The sequence below is a fragment of the Salvelinus sp. IW2-2015 genome, linkage group LG17 (assembly GCF_002910315.2).
Source record: "Salvelinus sp. IW2-2015 linkage group LG17, ASM291031v2, whole genome shotgun sequence".
Classification (NCBI taxonomy): Eukaryota; Metazoa; Chordata; class Actinopteri; order Salmoniformes; family Salmonidae; genus Salvelinus; species Salvelinus sp. IW2-2015.
Window position 1 is genome coordinate 1699692 of NC_036857.1, and position 18741 is coordinate 1718432.

At 44.1% G+C, this 18741-nt stretch overlaps 2 protein-coding genes across 4 annotated transcripts; both read right to left on the minus strand.

Moving 5' to 3' along the window:
• Positions 1 to 1100: 1100 nt before the first annotated feature.
• On the minus strand, positions 1101 to 9101 carry LOC111976703 (activity-dependent neuroprotector homeobox protein-like). 2 transcript variants are annotated; one of them, XM_024005737.2, is made up of 4 exons: positions 8980 to 9101; positions 5847 to 5963; positions 5442 to 5540; positions 1101 to 5245 (listed from the first exon to the last, which is right to left on the minus strand). In XM_024005737.2, exons 2-4 carry the CDS (start codon positions 5952 to 5954, stop codon positions 2177 to 2179), a joined length of 3276 nt encoding a protein of 1091 aa, XP_023861505.1. In that variant the 5' UTR covers positions 5955 to 5963; positions 8980 to 9101; the 3' UTR covers positions 1101 to 2176. The 2 variants fall into 2 exon arrangements, with proteins under 2 accessions (XP_023861505.1, XP_023861504.1); XM_024005736.2 differs by lacking the exon at positions 8980 to 9101 and adding an exon at positions 8414 to 8844.
• Positions 9102 to 9881: 780 nt separating this feature from the next.
• Positions 9882 to 13188, minus strand: LOC111977218 (dolichol-phosphate mannosyltransferase subunit 1). Of its 2 annotated transcripts, XM_024006584.2 has the most exons (10): positions 13021 to 13188; positions 12346 to 12445; positions 12112 to 12145; positions 11920 to 11996; positions 11626 to 11651; positions 11392 to 11487; positions 11153 to 11221; positions 10673 to 10787; positions 10436 to 10555; positions 10154 to 10237 (listed from the first exon to the last, which is right to left on the minus strand). In XM_024006584.2, exons 1-9 carry the CDS (start codon positions 13149 to 13151, stop codon positions 10451 to 10453), a joined length of 753 nt encoding a protein of 250 aa, XP_023862352.1. In that variant the 5' UTR covers positions 13152 to 13188; the 3' UTR covers positions 10154 to 10237; positions 10436 to 10450. The 2 variants fall into 2 exon arrangements, with proteins under 2 accessions (XP_023862351.1, XP_023862352.1); XM_024006583.2 differs by having other exon boundaries at positions 9882 to 10555.
• Positions 13189 to 18741: the final 5553 nt, after the last annotated feature.

Consider the following 18741-nt stretch of genomic DNA (forward strand, 5'->3'; position numbering starts at 1 on the left):
GCCTCCCTCGCCTTCTCTGCCCCCCTATCCCTTTCTCTCCCAGTCTCCCTTCCCCCCTCACCCTCGTTCCCCTTTTCCCTCCCTCTCTTGTTCCCCATCCACCTCTATCTGCCTTCCCCCTCGGTCTCCCTTCCCCCTTCCTTTCTCTGCTCCCCCACCCTCTTTCCTCTGCCAGTCTTCCTTTCTCCCATTACATTCCCTCACCTGCCTGCCTCCCCTTCTGTCTCTTTCCCCTCTCTCTCCCCTTTCCCTCACCCTTTCTCCCCTCAGTCTCCCAGTCTCCCCCCCCCCCCCAGTCTCCCTTCCCCCCCAGTCTGCTTAGCACTCCTGCTGCTCACACACTGCAGATGAGGCCTCCACATCCCAGTCTGCTAGGCCTCTCTTTCAGCCTCCCCCTGCCACTCCCTCCCTCTCCTCATACCAGCATAGCAACACTGAGCAAGCCAGCAAGGGGGAGGATGCGCTCTCGCAGAGGGGCAATTTCCCTCCATTTTATATCATTCTTACCAGGAGGCTAGAGACTATCAGACTATCTATGGTATGGAACATAAGCACAAAACACATTTGTAGCATAATGAATAACTCGTGTATATAAATTCATCACTATAAAACAATCAAACAGAGTCAATATGGGACTGTCATTATATTTTGGGGGTTTGGCACCAGATTGATACACACTAGAGCAGATTAGCCTCAAAGTGTTAATACAATCCACTAACAAAGAGTTAATGCAATCTACTGTTGATTTCTCATCAACCATCACCATCTCAACCAGTAGTGGGTCCACTAAGTCCCAGACGCCTCACGCTCCAGTCTGCCAGAATAGCATAGCTCACATGGACTACACTCATGAACCCCTTGTTTTACACACCGAAAACCTTGTTAATGGGTTGTAATTTACTGTCAAAATGAACTGTAATAATACAGGAGACAATAGTATTTGTACCACCAGGGACTGTTTAAAGCTAGCTCATGGATTACGTTTGGGAAAACCTAACTTGTGGTGCTACTTCTTAGGACAAACCATATCTAGTCTCCATTAAAAAAAAGGGTGTGTCACAGAGCATAAGACGTAGGAAAAGAGGTTAGACTAGGAGAAGCACAATGCAACACTTTATTGTTCATAGATGCTCAAGTTAAAAACAAAAACAAATTAAATTGAAGATCACAAATTAAAACATACACACAGAAACGTCATATTAATAATAGCGAATGCTCTCTGTTTCAAAGGCGACAGCAAACGTCTATTCTCGGTGGTAAAATAAGGAATAGGTGAGTGAAGAGAAGAAAGTACAGTCTAGACTACAAAGCTACAGAGATCAGTCAAAATGTCCCTTCACTTTCACTAACGGGGAGAAGGATATGAGGAACTCTTTCAATAGAACCAGTTATTACTGCAAATTAAAAAAAGTATAATCAATCATAGTAAACAAACAATGAAAAAAAACAAAAGCAATCCATTAAGTTCATTTAAAATTTGCATTTATATATATATATATAGATATATTATTTAGCAAAAACGCTATGGTTTTGTTAAAAAAATAAAAACAAAAACAAAACATACAGAAAATACCAGTCACCAAAGCAACATCTAGCGAACCAATGTAGAACATACACAGCTAGCTTGTACACAGAAAGAAAAGAAAATATTTCATGAGTACATCTATAGCAACTTCTCTCCAAACAGATCTAAAAGACTGTACAAATATACACTAGCTATTCCTGCATACCTGCAACGAAAAATGTGGGATTCTCTAGTTTCTCTTAAAAGCTAGTAAATCGTAATAACTCAAGTTTTTTGCCACAGTGAAACTCGTCGCCAAATGGACAAGAATAAGCACTCATCTGAATTTTCTAGTAAAGTAAATAGAAGGCAAATCATTTCAGGGTTCTCTTACTCCCTGGAGGTAAAGTATAAACTTTGTTCACAAATCTTACATCACTCATAGCTACTTTAGGACTGCAGAGCAGCTTTAATTGGCCTTTGACATGACTTGTTTAAACATCATTGGATGGCTTGTGGAAGTGAAAAGGAAAGAGACTCTCCTTCTCACCTCGTCTCCTTCATGACACCATTGACCATTTCTAGCTCTAAAGTTCTGGTGAGGCAGAGTTGTTGGCATGGATCAAATGTAACGTCTCTGTGTGCGTCGTGTCATTTGTTTGTGTCAATTGGTCAGACCTGATGCTTGCCGAGTTGGGCCCTAGTTTTTCCACTTCCCGATTGACCCAGTTTGGCAACAGCTTCCTTCCCTTTAGCCTGCCTTTCCAGCAGCATTGAGCCATATCCATTCTCTACATGACCCTCTTCTTCCTCCTCCATGTCCTCTAGGTCTGAACTGGAATGGGCCCCTGTCCCTACCACCTCTCCCTCTCTCCCAGCAGCCAGCCTGTCATTACCCATGGAATTCACTTCTACTGCTCCCGTTTCATCATCCTCCTTCTCCTCTTCCATATCCTCTAGGTCTGGGCTGGAGTGGGCCCCTGTCCCTACCACCTCTCCCTCTCTCCCAGCAGCCAGCCTGTCATTACCCATGGAATTCACTTCTACTGCTCCAGTTTCATCACCTTCCTTCTCCTCCTCCTCCTCACCATCATCCATTTCATCCTCATCGCTATCTGAGTCAATAGCGATGGGTTCTGAGAGATACTGAGGCCCCCTCTGTTTTAAGGTGCTTCCGATTGTCTTGTTTTGGTCGCTCTTGGCCCCACAGTTGGGCTGGGTTGTGGCCCTGGCCTCACTGCCAGACCCTGTTGAAATACCCTGCTGGAAAGTAGCACCACCGTTAGCCACAGCCCTCTCCTCCATGCGCTGAATGGCCTGCTCAGACCGCCCGATGCACGTCCTAGACGTCCGCCTCTCCACCGTCTCTCCACGGTCTCCTTTGCCCTCAAACAAGCACTCAGAGTCAAAGGTCAGTTCGTGGCTGAGCTGGCTGATGTCCTGCATGTTGAAGCCCAGCAGCACCTCAGCCTTCTGGGTCTCACAGTCCCGCGTGCATTTCCTCCTGCGGTTGGTGAAGTGGCTGGAGATATCAGACTTCCACAACCACAGACTTGCGGCTAGTTTTTCCACCTCCCTACGCGTTGGGTAGGGCTCGCGGTTGAAGTACTGCGAAAGGAAGGCTTTCCGCGCCTCGTACGACTCATCCTCGTGACCTTTGGGGTCAAGGACCAGGTTGACAGGGTCATCTGGATTCTCTACAAAAGCGCCGGYGCTCTCTGGCTCTCCAGGCGGCAGCTTACGCCGCTTTGGGTCGTTTGGTTCACAGTTTTCGAAGCCGGCCCGTTTGAGGCTAGTGCCCTGAGCCTGGGAGACCCTGGGAGAGGGTGCAGGCCTGCTGTCCTGCCCGTTCTGGGTCTTTCCCACACCACGGCAGTGCACCAGGTGCAGTGTGATGGTGGAGGCTGTCATGTTGCTTGTGTACACACCCAAGCAGTGGATACATTTGTAGGTGAGTTTTTTCTCCACCGGGTGCACGGTTTGGATAACCTGATGCCTCTCTCTCAGATGGTGTGCCAGTGCATCAGAGATGGGGCCCTTGAGGATGGAGAAGCACAGCGGGCACAGAGTCTTGCCCACGTCTTTCTTGTACGGTACGGCCGCCTGAGGTGCACTCTTGGCAGGCGAGCCGTCTTCTGAATCAGAGGGCATCTTTGGGGGTTGGCTGGGCACGGTCCTCTTGCCCGTCTGTGTGGACGACGAGGCACTCTGGGCATGGAGGGCCATGGACTCCTGTGGTGCGTCTCTCATGTTGTAGGTGGTGACAATCAGCTGGACGTTCTTGGGGTTGCCCTGCTGCAGAGTGAGGTCGAAAGTCAGAGGGGAATCGGTGCGTGGCCCCACCGTCTCGTCCGGGTGGGACTGACGCATGTGCGAAACCATCTTCTCCACGTCGTTGAAGGTGGCACGGCAGTGCGGGCAGGACAGGCCATGGATCAGCATGTGGTTGAGGAGTGTGTCACTGGGCAGGTAGCGGTTACAGTACAGACACTTGCTGGTGAAGTTGTGGATCTTCATGATGTAGTTGGCCACGGCAGGTACTTTCTCTGCCTTGTGCTCCTTCTCAAAGTGCGAGCTGTACACATTCTCAGGGAAGAGCTCGTTGCAGATGGTGCAGATTTTCCACTTCTGTGTGTACGACGTGCCCAGGACAGAGCTACCCCCCTTCCCCTTGGCCGTGACCGAGGCCACCGTGGCGGCAGCCGCCTGGACCCGGGAGTTGAGCGTAGACGAGGAGGAACTCACCACTATGGGGCTCCGCAAACCACCAGTGAGGTTCTGTTTGGCTGCTTGAGAGTGCTGGGGCACAGACACCTTTGCGTTGCCAGGCAGAGTGATTCTCACCTGCTGCCCGCCTATAGAGAAGGATTGGGTAGTCCCACTTTTTAACCCAAACGCCCCTTGCTTCAGGTGAACCCCAGACAGGAGTCCCGTTGAACTCAGGCCTGACTTAGGGATGACGATCCTGCTGAGGTTCTGGGTAGAAACGGAGCGGACTCCCCCCACTGTGGTGGTCACTAGCTGACCTTTAGGTCCTACCCCGATGACAGTCTTCTCTCCCGTCTTCGGGGATACCACGATGACAGGTTTGGCGCGAGGTACCACCACGTTTGTGTGACCAATCATGGCGGTCACCTGGTAACCGATTCGCTCGTGGTCCTCAATAACATGCTGCACCAGTGCCTCATAGGTGCGTGGCAAAAAGAGGCAGCGCTTGCAGTGGATGGTGTTGCTGTTGGCGTTAGCATTGGTATTAGTATTCCTGCTGCGGTCTGTGTTCCCTGTGCCTGTGGTGGTACCTGCTGCGGCACCGTTGGGCGTGGTCTTTTCCTCAAGCTTAACCAGGTAGGGCTTGGCCACATGCTGAAAGTGTTCTCGGTAGATATGCTTGCGCACCACGTTGTAAAGCGGGTCCCTGTAGGTACACTTCTTGCAGTAGTACACCGCCTGCTCGATGTTCTCTCCAGGCCTCTTGCCCAGCTGCATGCTGTCCTTCATCCCACCCACTGCCCCCTGCATGCCCCCGGGGCCCTGGTGAATCACGTTGTTGGGCATGTGGAACAGCTTGATGTGCGTCTCCAGGGTCTTTTTGTTCCCATTGTAGGTGCAGTAGGGGCAGTTGAGCAGAATGCGACTCTCAAAGTCCTCACTGTGGACATTGCGGAAGTGGCTCTTGTATGCTGAGAAAAATTTGGAGGAAAAGGGGCAGCCGGAACAGCAGAAAGGCTTTGATCTGTAGTCCTGGGAGACACGGGGGGGGGGGGATAGAGACAGTGGTCAGTCGTGTGATGACATTTACTCTATGTAAATAAAACGTTATTTATTGAAAATAAACAGACAATAACCCAGTTAAAAACTTTTAAGAGACAAAAGAGCAACAACGCTAAAATACAAGGTGTTCCAGTGTGCCCCTCCAGGCAGGCAGTGAGCCACTCACCTGGGCTTTGGTCAGTGAAGGATCCCACACACATACATCATCCCAGGTGGTGTGCTTGATGTAGAACTCGTTATTATCAGGGACAAAGTCTTTGTAGTCCTAAGGGGAGAGAAATACACGATTAATCACAATTCATATAGAATCAATACAAAACGTCAAGTCTGATAGAGATGATTTGCTAGGAGGAGTCGACGACCTATTATAGTTGCGGACTGGGCTCATTTATTATAACGTCAAACAGACATGAGAAATTTGAGGCCTCCTAAGTTGATGGCTGAAATGTTTCTAGACTGATTAATTAATTTGCTATTAATGAATGAGCTATTATCTCTTCAGTGTGATAATGTGTATCAAGGGCATGCTTACACATGGATAGCATTACAGATCAAACTATGTGCTGCTCACCTCAATGTGGTCTTTACAAAACTCCAGGCCGATGTCTCCCAGAACCCGCTTGACATTTCTCCTGGCTTTCCGTAAGCTGCCCAGGTTGTTGACCGGGAGCTGGAACATTCTGCCCACCTGGAGAAGGGAGGGACACAGGTAGGTGGACAGGGCAGAGCAACAGGTGAGGTCAGGGGGCGTATTCATTAGACGAAGACTGTAGTAAACAGTTGCTAAACGTTTTGCAATGGAAAACATTTACTCCAAATGGAAAACGTTTCGCAAGGAAAACAAATTCAGGTAGGTCCCGCCCGTTTCATTTGGTTTGCTTCCATTTAGTTCCTAATGAATACACCCCAGGTCAACATATGAACTGATCATTGTTGTAGAGAGCAGCGTTCAGCAGACCCAAAACAAAAACCCTGGGTGATGGAAACACACTTCCCAAATAACACTAGAGCTAATATCCACTTCAGTGATTGTTACTCTACTGCCCCTATGGAACAATGCCACAAGAATACCTGCTGCCTGTCAGTCACCTTTCATCAAAAATCCATCAGTGGTTTACCTCAGCAGCATCACTCAAGTCTATCCTTTATGACCTTACTATTACCACCTTTATGCATCTGTCTGTCTGGTTTGTTATATTCCAGTCAATACTGCACAATGGTAACACTATAGATTGATTCTCTATTCAGGTCAAAGGTCAGGACAAGATGCTTTGGCAACAAGCAGTACAAGGCCAAACACTCTTCATCCATCCATCCACCCACCCACTGATGCCATAGCTCTTGTTGTGTGTTCCAGAAGATGGAACATTGCTGCTGAGCTGAATGTTGTCTGGCTGCCTGACTACCTTGCTGAGCAGAATGTTGTCTGGCTGCCTGACTACCTTGCTGGCTGGGCTTACTCCTGCCGATGCTTTCTCCCATGGCTTGTAGATGGCGCTAGAGGACAGCTCTACCTCCATTATGTAAGGCCTCCATTGCTCTGCCTGCCCCCTTTTCTGCAATCACGGAATGGCGCCTCCTATTGAGTCAGCAGCAGAGCCCCACATCTACAATGTGTCTACAGGGGAGTGGGGGCTGGGTGGGTAGCTGGCAGAGAATAGCCACTCTCAACAGCTGACGAGAGGAAGATAGTAGTAGTCTATATTTTACCCATAAACCTTATGTCCTATCTCTAATATACAACAGAGCTTTGTCTGTCCTAAGAATCAATGATGACATTTGCTCTGGTCACCTCCGATCATCCAAACTCACATTGCTTACCAAAACAAAAGTTGATTGTATCAGTCATATCCTGTCAGCAAAGGGTCATCTATGACCATAAACACCACAGAAAGAGAGTTGGCATTTAAGTAGAACACCTAGCATAAATGACCAAAAGGTTCAAATCGGGTTCACCACCAGTCTTCCTCCTGATTGCCCTCACACGGGGACCATGTGAACAGAGGGTTGAATCAATAGAGTACTCAACTAACCTCCAAGACAATGTTGACACCGTACATAAAAWAAAAAAAAGCTGGAACATTGTATCACATAGCAATTGTGATAGTTGCGTGACGTGAATAAAGGAGGCGAGACTACTTTTTCTTATGACATCACGACAGTCAAAATCAAACCTCCTGCGACGTGCGGATAATAACTCCGTGTCACCCAGTCTCTCAAGTTGCTGAATGAATCTGGTAACGTTACCAGACTTGATTATAAATCCCGGTTCACTTTTTTAATATATATTTTCTTCCATATATATATGTATATATATAATGGAAGAAAATACGGTTACATTTGATAAGAGAAGGGACCTAATATAGGTCAAATGTGACTAGTAATAACTAGGCGAGTAGGGGAGGTTATTCACGAGCTATCACCATCTCCCCTCTTATTGATGTGGTTATGGKTTTGATTGAAGTCAATGATTGATATTGTTTAATGTCTTACATCTGGTTGACCAATGAAAGAGGATACAAATAGTTCTAACACGATTACTACATGCATCTTACCTCGTGGTTTTACGCCAAAATAACATTTTAATAATATTTAGTAATAGTAATATATTTAGTAATATTTTCACTATCGTCAGATCGATAGCAGATAGTAGCTTGCTAGCAGTAGCTAGTGTAGTAGTGAGCCACCACAAAGGGAAGCGCACGTAAAACACGGCGAACTAGCGCGCTAACGTTAGCTAGCAGCTGCTAACTGAGTATTAGAAAAGGTGCCCCGCACAAGCTCTTTAGTCGGTGCTGATTCTGAGCGCCACTCAGTGCCCAAGTTTAGCGAGCCAAAAGCGGTGTCATGTTCACCGACAACTTATGATATACGCTATCATAATTGTATTTCAAAATTGATTGTACCTTTATTTAACTATTATATCATAATACTCCACGTTGTTTCATTTGTTATCCTCAAGTATCAACCCATGTCATGTTAAGAGTATATATATTTTTTTCTTCTTCTTCCCGACCGTAACTATGAACGAACAACGCATCATCATTACGTTACGGTAGCTAAACCTAGTTAGCTGTAACGTTAGCTGTGTATCCTAACTAGCTTGGTTGTCTGAAAAGCGGAGTATGGCGTGTTTACCTGGTTTGAAATCCGGTGCTCCTGTTGTAGTAAATTATATCACTTCAGAGAAACAGGGAGACAATGCGTTAGGCACTCTCACGTTCCCTCCTATTGCTCCAAATAAGCAGCCGGGGCTAACCGCCTTGCCGTATTCTCTCCAAGCGGTCACACCACACCGAGAGAGGGAGCTCGACTCCTCTCACTACTGTCCGACACAGACTATCCTTCTCGGCTACCGGGTATGAAGTGCCGTTGAAACTCATTTAGTTAGATAAACAKCTAGAACGCCCATTGTATGAACATATAGTGTGGCTAGCGTTGTAGTAAATATTACGAGGAACCCCTCATCCAAAAATGTGTTAACTCTGTGACTGTTCACTGATAACGCACTCCCATCTCTTCCTATAGAGACAATACACCCCTAGCAGCCTGGAAACTGCCCTATCCAAAATGGCGCGATTGAAAGGGCGGAAGTGACATAGGTGTTTGATTAGCATAACAAACTCATTGTGATATCCATATGAGTCGAGCCTTATTAAACAACTCAATTAGTGTGTTAATCAATTAGCTTTATATGCTCTTACCTTTCAAGACAGGCCTCAGATGTTGTCCTAGGACGTTCTTCAACGTCTGTCAGGGGTCGGTAGTTTCTATGCCTGAGGGACTGGGGTAAACAAGCTCGAGCTGCATTTGCCAGATTTAACCAACAGCTGGCGCTCTCTAGTTTAGCATGGCATGAACGCATGCGTTATAGGACTACATCTGGCTTCCTACATTGCAGAGGGTCGGATGTATACAGTGCCTCAGTACTCACAGTGCCTTTGCACTTGCCCAACGTCAGAGTGCTATGAGAACAGTAGGTGGCGCTGTTCTATGCTACGATCCCATTACACTAAACTCACCGGGACTACTTTCCTGAGTCTGGGGCATTTCCCAAGCCTGAGTGCAAATTGTTCTCTGCCCATCTTGGCATGGGCCCCTGAGAGATTGGGGTGGTGGGGGGGATGGAGGGACCATATCATGTGAACACTGGATTTAAATTAATGGGTGATTAGTTATGGTCTCCTTCAAGGTCTCGTCTTTTTTATGCTTAAGGATTATTTATTCCAAGGCAGCAAAGGCAAGGCCCGTTGAAGGCCATCGTTGACTTCTCCCCATTGCACCATGTTCTGGGCATTACATTCCAAACTAATATCATCCTCTCAATATTGAAACATGCAGGAGCCTAATCATCCTGCTATATTGTGTTTGATCTGCATTTTACATATTTTGTGAGAACTTCAGATCACTGGGTAAAGAAAGAAAATACTTTCACACTCACTGTTGTTAGTGTAGGAAGCCAGATTAACAAAGTGCAGGTTAAACAATGCAGCCAATTAGCACACAAACAATGTGTATTGTGTTTGTTGCTGCCTATGCACATTTGACAGTTTACATAGATTCCAATAAAGCAACCATGCAGCAACCAATTCAAAATAATAGGAAATAAGGTAAACAATTTATTAGCATAGATTTTTTTTTTTACAACAATCACAGGTCTCTCAGTTTAGGGTGAATACAAATCTTTGAAAAATTTGAAAAAGTTCATCCATCTATAAGTATACATAAGGATCTTGTGACCTGGAATTATGCTTCAAAACCTGTCTGTTTAGAGCACAGGAGGTCGGTGGCACCTWAACCAGGGAGGACGGGCTCGTGGTAATCTCTGGAGCGTAATAGGTGGAATGGTATTAAATACATRAAAACACATGGTTTGGATGCCATTCCATTTGCTCCGTTCCAGCCATTATTATAAGCCATCCTCCCCTCAGCAGCCTCGACTGGTTTGGAGATACATCTAGACTAGAGGGAGAGGAGATTAATTCTTCTAATTAATTACCATCTGTGCTTTTCTTGTCAATAATCAACGATTCATAAAAAAAGGGCATAGTCTGTCATTTTCCATACTCTTATTTTGATGTTGGCTAATTACTGCACTAAACGCCCTGACTAAATGACCAAAAAAAAAACATCATATAAGCAGTGCTGCTGAGTCCAAACCTAGAGCATCATAAATCACGTTGTCGCAAAGAGAGTAAMCAGTCCTTTCAGGAACGATACTATTTCATTTCCTCCCAGTTTTGACTCCCCATAAACACGATCCACAAACGAAATTGGAACCTGTTTGGAAGACGGAAGAAAAAAATATATAGTTTAACTTACATACAACCTATTGACATGACAAGCGTTCAAAWTGGTACAACGACACAAAACACACAAAGGGTTGAAAGGCCTCACCTCTCCAATAGTGTAGTTCCCCTGTCTAGCACGGACAATCATCTCCATCTGAAAGACGTAGCCTTTGGACACACACCGCTCCACCAGACTCTCCAGTACTTCCTTCTTGTAGAGCCTGATGTCATCATGCATGAGAACAAACGCAGTGTGAGATAACACCCACTACGTTGCTGACGAATGAAAACCTCTCATCTCCAAAACAGAAACTTTTCAGGAAATTGAAGAAAAAAAACTGCCATATTTTCCCATTAACAAACATATAATTACGAAACTTTAGAAGCTATTTTGAATTAACTTTATTGGTCCTGTTTAGAGTACTGCTTTCAATASATGTAAAACATWTWTTWTTTTTTATTGACATAAATGGAGTTACAAGGTTTTCATCCGACAATAGTTCACAGATAGAGGTTGATGTACCGGTATGCAGGTGTGGTAACTGTACCTGCTGTTCTTCAAACTTATTTACATTTTGCCACTTACCTGAAGCTGCCAGTCAGGTCTGATGCCCCAGGTCTCAGCAGCACCTGTGTGACATAGTTAGCTCCCCGACTGTAAGAGAGATAGGGAGGGAGGGAAGGACAGAAAGATATGAGGAAAATGTCATATTTAATTAAACTCTCATTAGAYTTTGGTGGTTGCTTTGTGTGCTAGSACAKGCTGGTGAAATGACAGCCAACAGTCTTAATGTAACAGAAGTGAGCGTGTGCCACTGCAGTTACCTGATGAGCTTCCTGCGCAGGTCCCAACCGTATACGCCACCGTCTCCTCTGTACCGGGTGCCTGACACCAGATCATACCCGCCTTCTCTCTGTTTCCTTGGAGACAAACACATTCACATCAGCTATTTGGCAACTGACGATCATATGGTAGAGATGCATCGTATTAGTGAATGTGTGCATTTCAGAAAAATACACACGTTCACATTTTGGGATAAATTCAAATAGATTACTTACTCTATGAATTCTGGAATAAATTTAGGCTGCAAACAAAGATAAAACGGATGTATTTTAGCATGGATGAATTCAAASGATTTCAAAAGACATTCTGTCTATGAAGCATTCGTATACAAATAGGCCTATTCAACCAAGCAAGTTTTATAACACCACAAGTTACCTCCTGAATAGTAAAATGAACTAAATATAGTATTGGACTAAAACATATTGAATGTACAGGGTCCATAGCCACTATCCCACCCTGTTCGTCTGCTATTTTATTGTCCCCGCCAGATATACAGGAGATCCACTCACATGATGGGAGAGGTCTGCGTCCATTATGAAAACATAGTTCCCTGTAGCATGTTTAATGCCATGGATGTAGGCAGTACCTGAACGAAGAATCAAATGACATTATCAGACGTGTGTGTAGTGTGTCTGAGATATTGTGCTAAAATACAGATGCAACATTGTGTTCACTTTGATGAATGAGTATGTGACACTTGCCTAACCCTAGTTTCCTTGCTCTTGGTCGAAGGAGCTGAGGAAAAAAATCCAGAAAGAATGTGTATTGTCAGCAGGTATGTGAATGTCAAATTACAACTACTAATATACACTGTTCAAAAAAATAAAGGGAACACTAAAATAACACATCCTAGATCTGAATGAATGAAATATTCTTGTGTTGTTTAAGTGTTCCCTTTATTTTTTTGAGCAGTGTATATTCCAATCCAACCTTACTATCTTGTCTTCTCCGTATATCTTCTGCAGTTGTTCTGCCACCTCAAGTGTCCCGTCCGGACTTCCATCATCAATTACAATAATCTCATAGTTATATCCACTGTAAATAACAAGCAAACAGATGTTTCAACTCAGCACACAAAAAATKAAATGCTAATCTGACAACTGATTAAAACAGGGACTTTACAATTAACTCTATCATTACTCCAGTTATATCTTCAGTACAAAATGTATTACAAACGTGCAAGATCTGTTCAAATTGAGTTAGTTAACTTACAAGAATTACTCTTTTAAAAAGGTGCAACATGTAAAATGTGATTGCAGTCTTTGATGTCTATGGCGTACAATGTTTCATGTTTAAATAATTGACTGGCCCACCCACAACTTCCTTGTGTTGTTATGAAGAGGTAAGGCATTTGTAATAAGCTCATTACGGTATTTATAAGTCATATTGTATAGGAAAATAAAGGGGGYAAAAACAGGGGGTATTTCATAAAATTATATTACAATTGACCGGCTGAAAATGTCAGCAGCAGATTGTTTAAAGTAAGCCATTGGCTGTACCCTAGCAAATCAGCTTTTTAGTGACAGCTCATCGCCGATTCTGGGCTACAGATCTTGTCATTCACTCTGGGCTACAGCTAGTGTAGCTAATGACTTGAAACGACTACTAACCTTTCACCGAAGTATTTCACCAGTAGCCACACAATAAGAGGTAGATTCTCACGTTCATTGTAAGTTGGCAACAACACCGAATATTTATCACCATTTCCCCGGCTCTGATGTGAACCTTTTCGGCTTGCCATGTTGGAATGTTGATCCGGATGCAGGTGCTCTCAGAAATATCCACCCTTGCAACAAATTCTTAAAATAATGGTTCCTAGCAATATAGCTACCACTAGGTGGCGCTCTTGCAACAAAGAATACGTCTCTTGATTTTAGATATTGAATAATACTGATCATACACAACTGCCAATGTTATTCCCCAGTAACAGTAGCCTATTTAATAGTACTGTCTTGCAATAACTACATAATATAATCATTACCTCATTGAAGTAAAAACTTGCCCACTGTTTGGGGATTAGGAAAGTTAGAACCAGCCAGTGCACTTTTATAGGTTGTGTTACACTTCATTGTCATCCTGCTGTAGAAACATTAAGACTATTTCTGTAAAAGCCAGTCTCATGGTCAAATGCTGCGCATGCATACACAAACAGTGCATGAAAACATAAAACATGGATCGTAATTAATAGACATACAGACATTTTCAGTGTGAAGTTGGGAACATACATCAGTTAACTACTACTACAAATACTTTCTAACAAAATATCCACCAGCTTCCAGTAAAATGTTGGCTTATACAATATGTTAGAAAGTTTGTTAACACACTTGGTTGACTTATTCAAATATTTACAAATGTACATTTCATTATTTTTTATGTAAGAGAAAACACTTGACACGTTTGTGTTACATGAGAAGAGGAAGAGGTGAAGAACATGCACCAGGTCAACTTTATTTTCCCCTTTATAGTGAAGCATGTGTCTCTGAGTCACCGAATAGCTCCAATGCACCAAATACGCTCTATTGTGGTGCTTCGTCAGCCCCAGTCTGTCCATCAGGTTCAKTGGCATAAGTGCTCTTTGGCACTTAAAATTGTTTTACTTATAATGAAGGAGATGATAGGAGATGGATCCCAATGMCTCAAGAAAATCCATCTTTCAAGTGTGCTCAAGGCTGATATATAAAACATATGGGTCCTCTGTACAATTAGATGCAGATGAAAGCATGAACAGATAAGGGGCCATAGCACCTGGTAGCCTAGAGGTTAGAGCGTTGGGCCAGTAACTGAAAGGTTGCTGGATCAAATCCCTGAGCTGACAAGATAAAAATCTGTCTTCCCGAGCAAGGCAGTTAACCCACTATTCCCCAGGTGCTGAAGATGTGGATGTTAATAATTAAGGCATTTCATTTACATTTACATTTAAGTCATTTAGCAGACGCTCTTATCCAGAGCGACTTACAAATTTCAGTTGAAGGCATTCAGTTGTACATGTATCTAAGTATCCCCCTTTCACCAAAGACGATTTTTAAATAGTAAAATCAATTGGATGTTGAAATGTTATGATCATAGCTTGTCACATGGTACTGGATATGGCTGTTGTACCTGCTTGTGGTTGAGCACCTCTATGACAGCCACTGCTGTGGACCGATCTCTCCTGTCTGTCCGACAGCTCCTGCAATGCCTGGAGGTCCCGTCTGTCCATCCTCTCCTCCTGGTAGACATGGGAGACCTTCACAGACACAAAATCATAAATGGTCAGTAAGCAGCAATGAACCTTTTTGTATATTTTTATTTAAATGTTTTACTCTAGGCTGCGATTACACAGGCAAACCAATTCTGATATTTTGCGAATAATTGGTCTATTCACCAATCAGATTAGATATTTTGCTAATAACTGGGTAAAAGATCAGAATGGGCTTCCTGTGTAAACGCAGCCATAGAAAGACAGGTGCTGAAGGTACCTGCAAATCCTTTGATCCCCTGGTGTCCCTGGACGTTGGTCCCTAAGCGGTCTTTTTCCCCGGGGGCACCTCTACGTCTTGAGGAAAGAAGAACCCACTGATGAGAGACACTCTGATCGCCTAGAAGTGGTCTGACCAGGACTGACAATGTATCACCACCACTGCTAATTAGTGCTGAGCAATTAGTGCTTTTTGAGGTCAGTTCGGTTTTGGTTAGATTATTAAAAATAATCACTTTTTTCGATTTGGTTTTCGATAATTTTTTGGGACATTAAATGCACTATGCATTATGTTGGTTGAATGCTGTAACAACACAGAAAAAAACAATTCATAAAAATTCCATGATGGTAGTGTCACGTTCCTGACCTTGTTTTCCTTTTGTATTGTTGTGTTTAGTGGGTCAGGACGTGAGCTGGGTGGGCAGTCTGTGTTGTTTGTTCTATGTTAAGTGTCAGGTTTAATTGACCTTGTATGGCTCTCAATCAGAGGCAGGTGTTTTCGTTTTCCTCTGATTGAGAGACATACATAGGGAGGTTGTTTCACATTGTTTGTTGTGGGTGGTTGTCTTCCGTGTCAGTGTATGTTCGCACCACACGGGACTGTTTCGMTGTCGTTAGTAATTGTAGTCTGTTCGTGCGTTCTTCATGTTTTATGTAAGTTCTCTCGTTCAGGTCTGTCTACGTTGTTTTGTAAAATTATCAAGTGTTCTTCGTGTGTTTAGTTTCGTCTTGTTAATAAAGAATATCATGTCATCATACCTCGCTGCAAATTGGTCTTCCGATCCCTCTCTCCTCTCCTCGTCCGAYGAGGAGGAAGAATTAGAGTTTCGTTACAGGTAGTGACTTCCCATTACTGCTTATCACTTATTAAACATCATTTATTCACATTACTTTAATAAAATATTTGTATTATTCAATGACTTTCATTCCAAGTCATAATACTAACTATCAATCACTAAGATCATATATTTTCAGGTAGAGATACCTCCCACAGTAACTGCTTTCTATCCCTTTCGCACGTTCTTTCTTCTCTCCATCAACGAGGTCTCTGTGTCTGCTCCACACAGACTGGACAAGCTGGCGCACAATGGATCATGGTCATTGTACAATGAACAAAAATATAAACGCAATGTAAAGTAAAGTTGGTTCTATGTTTCATGACCTGAAATAAAAAATCCCAGAAATTGTCCATTATTTCTCTTAAATTTTGTGTACACATTTGTTTACTTCCCTGTTATTGAGCATTTCTCCTTTGCCAAGAGAATCCATCCACCTGACTGGTGTGTCATATCAAGAAGCTGATTAAACAGCATGGTCATTACACAGGTGCACCTTGTGCTGGGGACAATAAAAGGCCACTCTAAAATGTGCAGTTTTGTCACACAGCACAATGCCACAGGTGTCTAAAGGTCTGAGGGAGCATACAATTGGCATGCTGACTGCAGGAATGTCCACCAGAGCTGTTGTCAGAAAATTAAATGTTCATTTATCTACCATAAGCTGCCTCCAAAGTTATTTTAAAGAACTTGCCAGTACGTCCAACCAGCCTCACAACAGCAGACCACGTGTAACCACGCCAGCCCAGGACCTCCACATCTGGCTTCTTCACCTGCGGGATCGTCTGAGACCAGCCACCTGGACAGCTGATGGAACTGAGGAGTATTTACTGTCTGTAATAAAGCCCTTTCGTAGGGAAAACCCAATCTGACTGGCTGGGCCTGGCTCCCCAGTGGGTGGGCCTGGCTCCCCAGTGGGTGGGCCTGTCCTCCTATACCTCCCAGGCCCACCAATGGCTGTGCCCCTGCCCATTCATGTGAAATCCATAAAATAGGGCCCTAATACATTTATTTCAATTGACTGATTTCCTTTTATGAACTGTAACTCAGTAAGATCGTAGAAATTGTTGCATGTTGCGTTTATATTTCTGTTCAGTGTACATAACTATGGGAATGCTTATGCTGTGAATGTATGATGATACGTACTGTGCACCAGTTGCTCACAGGCCTGTGTGACTAGCTGGAAGATCATTGACATGGACTGAGACTCTCCCTAAAACACAGAGCATGTCTGTCAATCAATGGGTCAACAAGAGAGCACTGGCCACCTGAAAGTCAGGCGTTACAGGGCATACCCTGGAAACACTGAAACACAGATGGATGTACGGTATGTATGGATGGATGGGGGGGGGGGGGGAATAGAGAGAGAGATCATCAGAGATCATCCATTCTTACTCTAGGTCCAGTCATCCCTGGTCTACCCATGTTCCCCTCAACTCCCCTGGTGCCCTGAAAAACACCAGGAAAAGATAAAGGTCAGGGTCAGAGGTCAGAGCCGTTTCAGACTGATCCAAATGCATTAGAGGAGTTACACAAACACAATACATGGTCTGCTGAACAATAGCTACTGTTGTGATGTACAGGGCATGGTCTGCTGAACACTAGCCACTGTTGTGATGTGGACATGGACAATAATGTATAAATAGGTTTTTAAAGGGAGTTCAAATTGGGACCAGGTGGACCCGGTAAACCCTACAGAAACACAGGGAGTAGGATGGAGGATGAGAGGAACCAGAGGGAATTATAGGGGAGGAGAAGGAAGATGGAGGGAACAATGAAGAACATTGAACTATAATTACAATTCACAGCATAGTTAATCAAATGATGGGGGACAGGTAAGGATAATGTCCTGTTCTCTTAATTATATGGGACCGTTGTTATTCAGACACACCTGGCCCCTGTTGGTCCAGCGTCGTCCAGGTTAGGGTTTGGCCGGAGTAGGCCGTCAGTTAACCCACTGTTTCTAGGCCGTCATTGCAAATAAGAATTTGTTCTTAACTGACTTGTCTTGTTAAATAAAAATAAAATACAATTCTCTCCCCTAGAGGTCCCTGTTTAGACACAGAACAGACAGAGAGGTCATAGTGATCTACAATGTTGTAATTGCATAATTACCACAAGCACAACAATGTACACTATCACAATAAAAACTACCACAAGCACAACAATGTACACTATCACAATAAAAACGACCACAAGCACAACAATGTACACTATCACAATAAAAACTACCACAAGCACAACAATGTACACTATCACAATAAAAACGACCACAAGCACAACAATGTACACTATCACAATAAAAACGACCACAAGCACAACAATGTACACTATCACAATAAAAACTACCACAAGCACAACAATGTACACTATCACAATAAAAACTACACAAGCACAACAATGTACACTATCACAATAAAAACTACCACAAGACAACAACAATGTACACTATCACAATAAAAACTACCACTCAGAATGCCTGAACCCAACACCATCCCTCTCCCTCAAGACTCGAGGTCCACTGCCACGCCCATCTTGGGCTGGAAGTTGTTGTCAGTGAGCTACGGCCTTCCTGCAGCAGACAGAACACAATACTGATGGTGTGCTCTGGGGAGAGGCCTGCTGGGTGGATGAACCTGTGGATAGGAAGGACAATATAGGACGGCTAAGTAAGAGGATGTATGTGTGGTGTGTGTGGTGTGTGGTGTGTGTGTGTGTGTGTGTGTGTGTGTGTGTGTGTGTGTGTGTGTGTGTGTGGTGTGTGTGTGTGTGTGTGTGTGTGTGTGTGTGTTGTGTGTGTGTGTGTGTGTGTGTGTGTGTGTGTGTGTGTGTGTGTGTGTGTTTTTGCCTGTGTGTGAATGTCTCACCTGTGCTCTGGGCCAGTTGGACATCTCTGTACACAGTATAGGTGGTAGAATACTGAAGACAAAAAGGCTTGGCTGCAAGCCTCCATAGATGAATGAGTCCTCTGGGTCAGACTAAAGGCCTCCATCATATCAAAGCCTGGTGCAGAAACACATTTTTCATGCATTCTGATG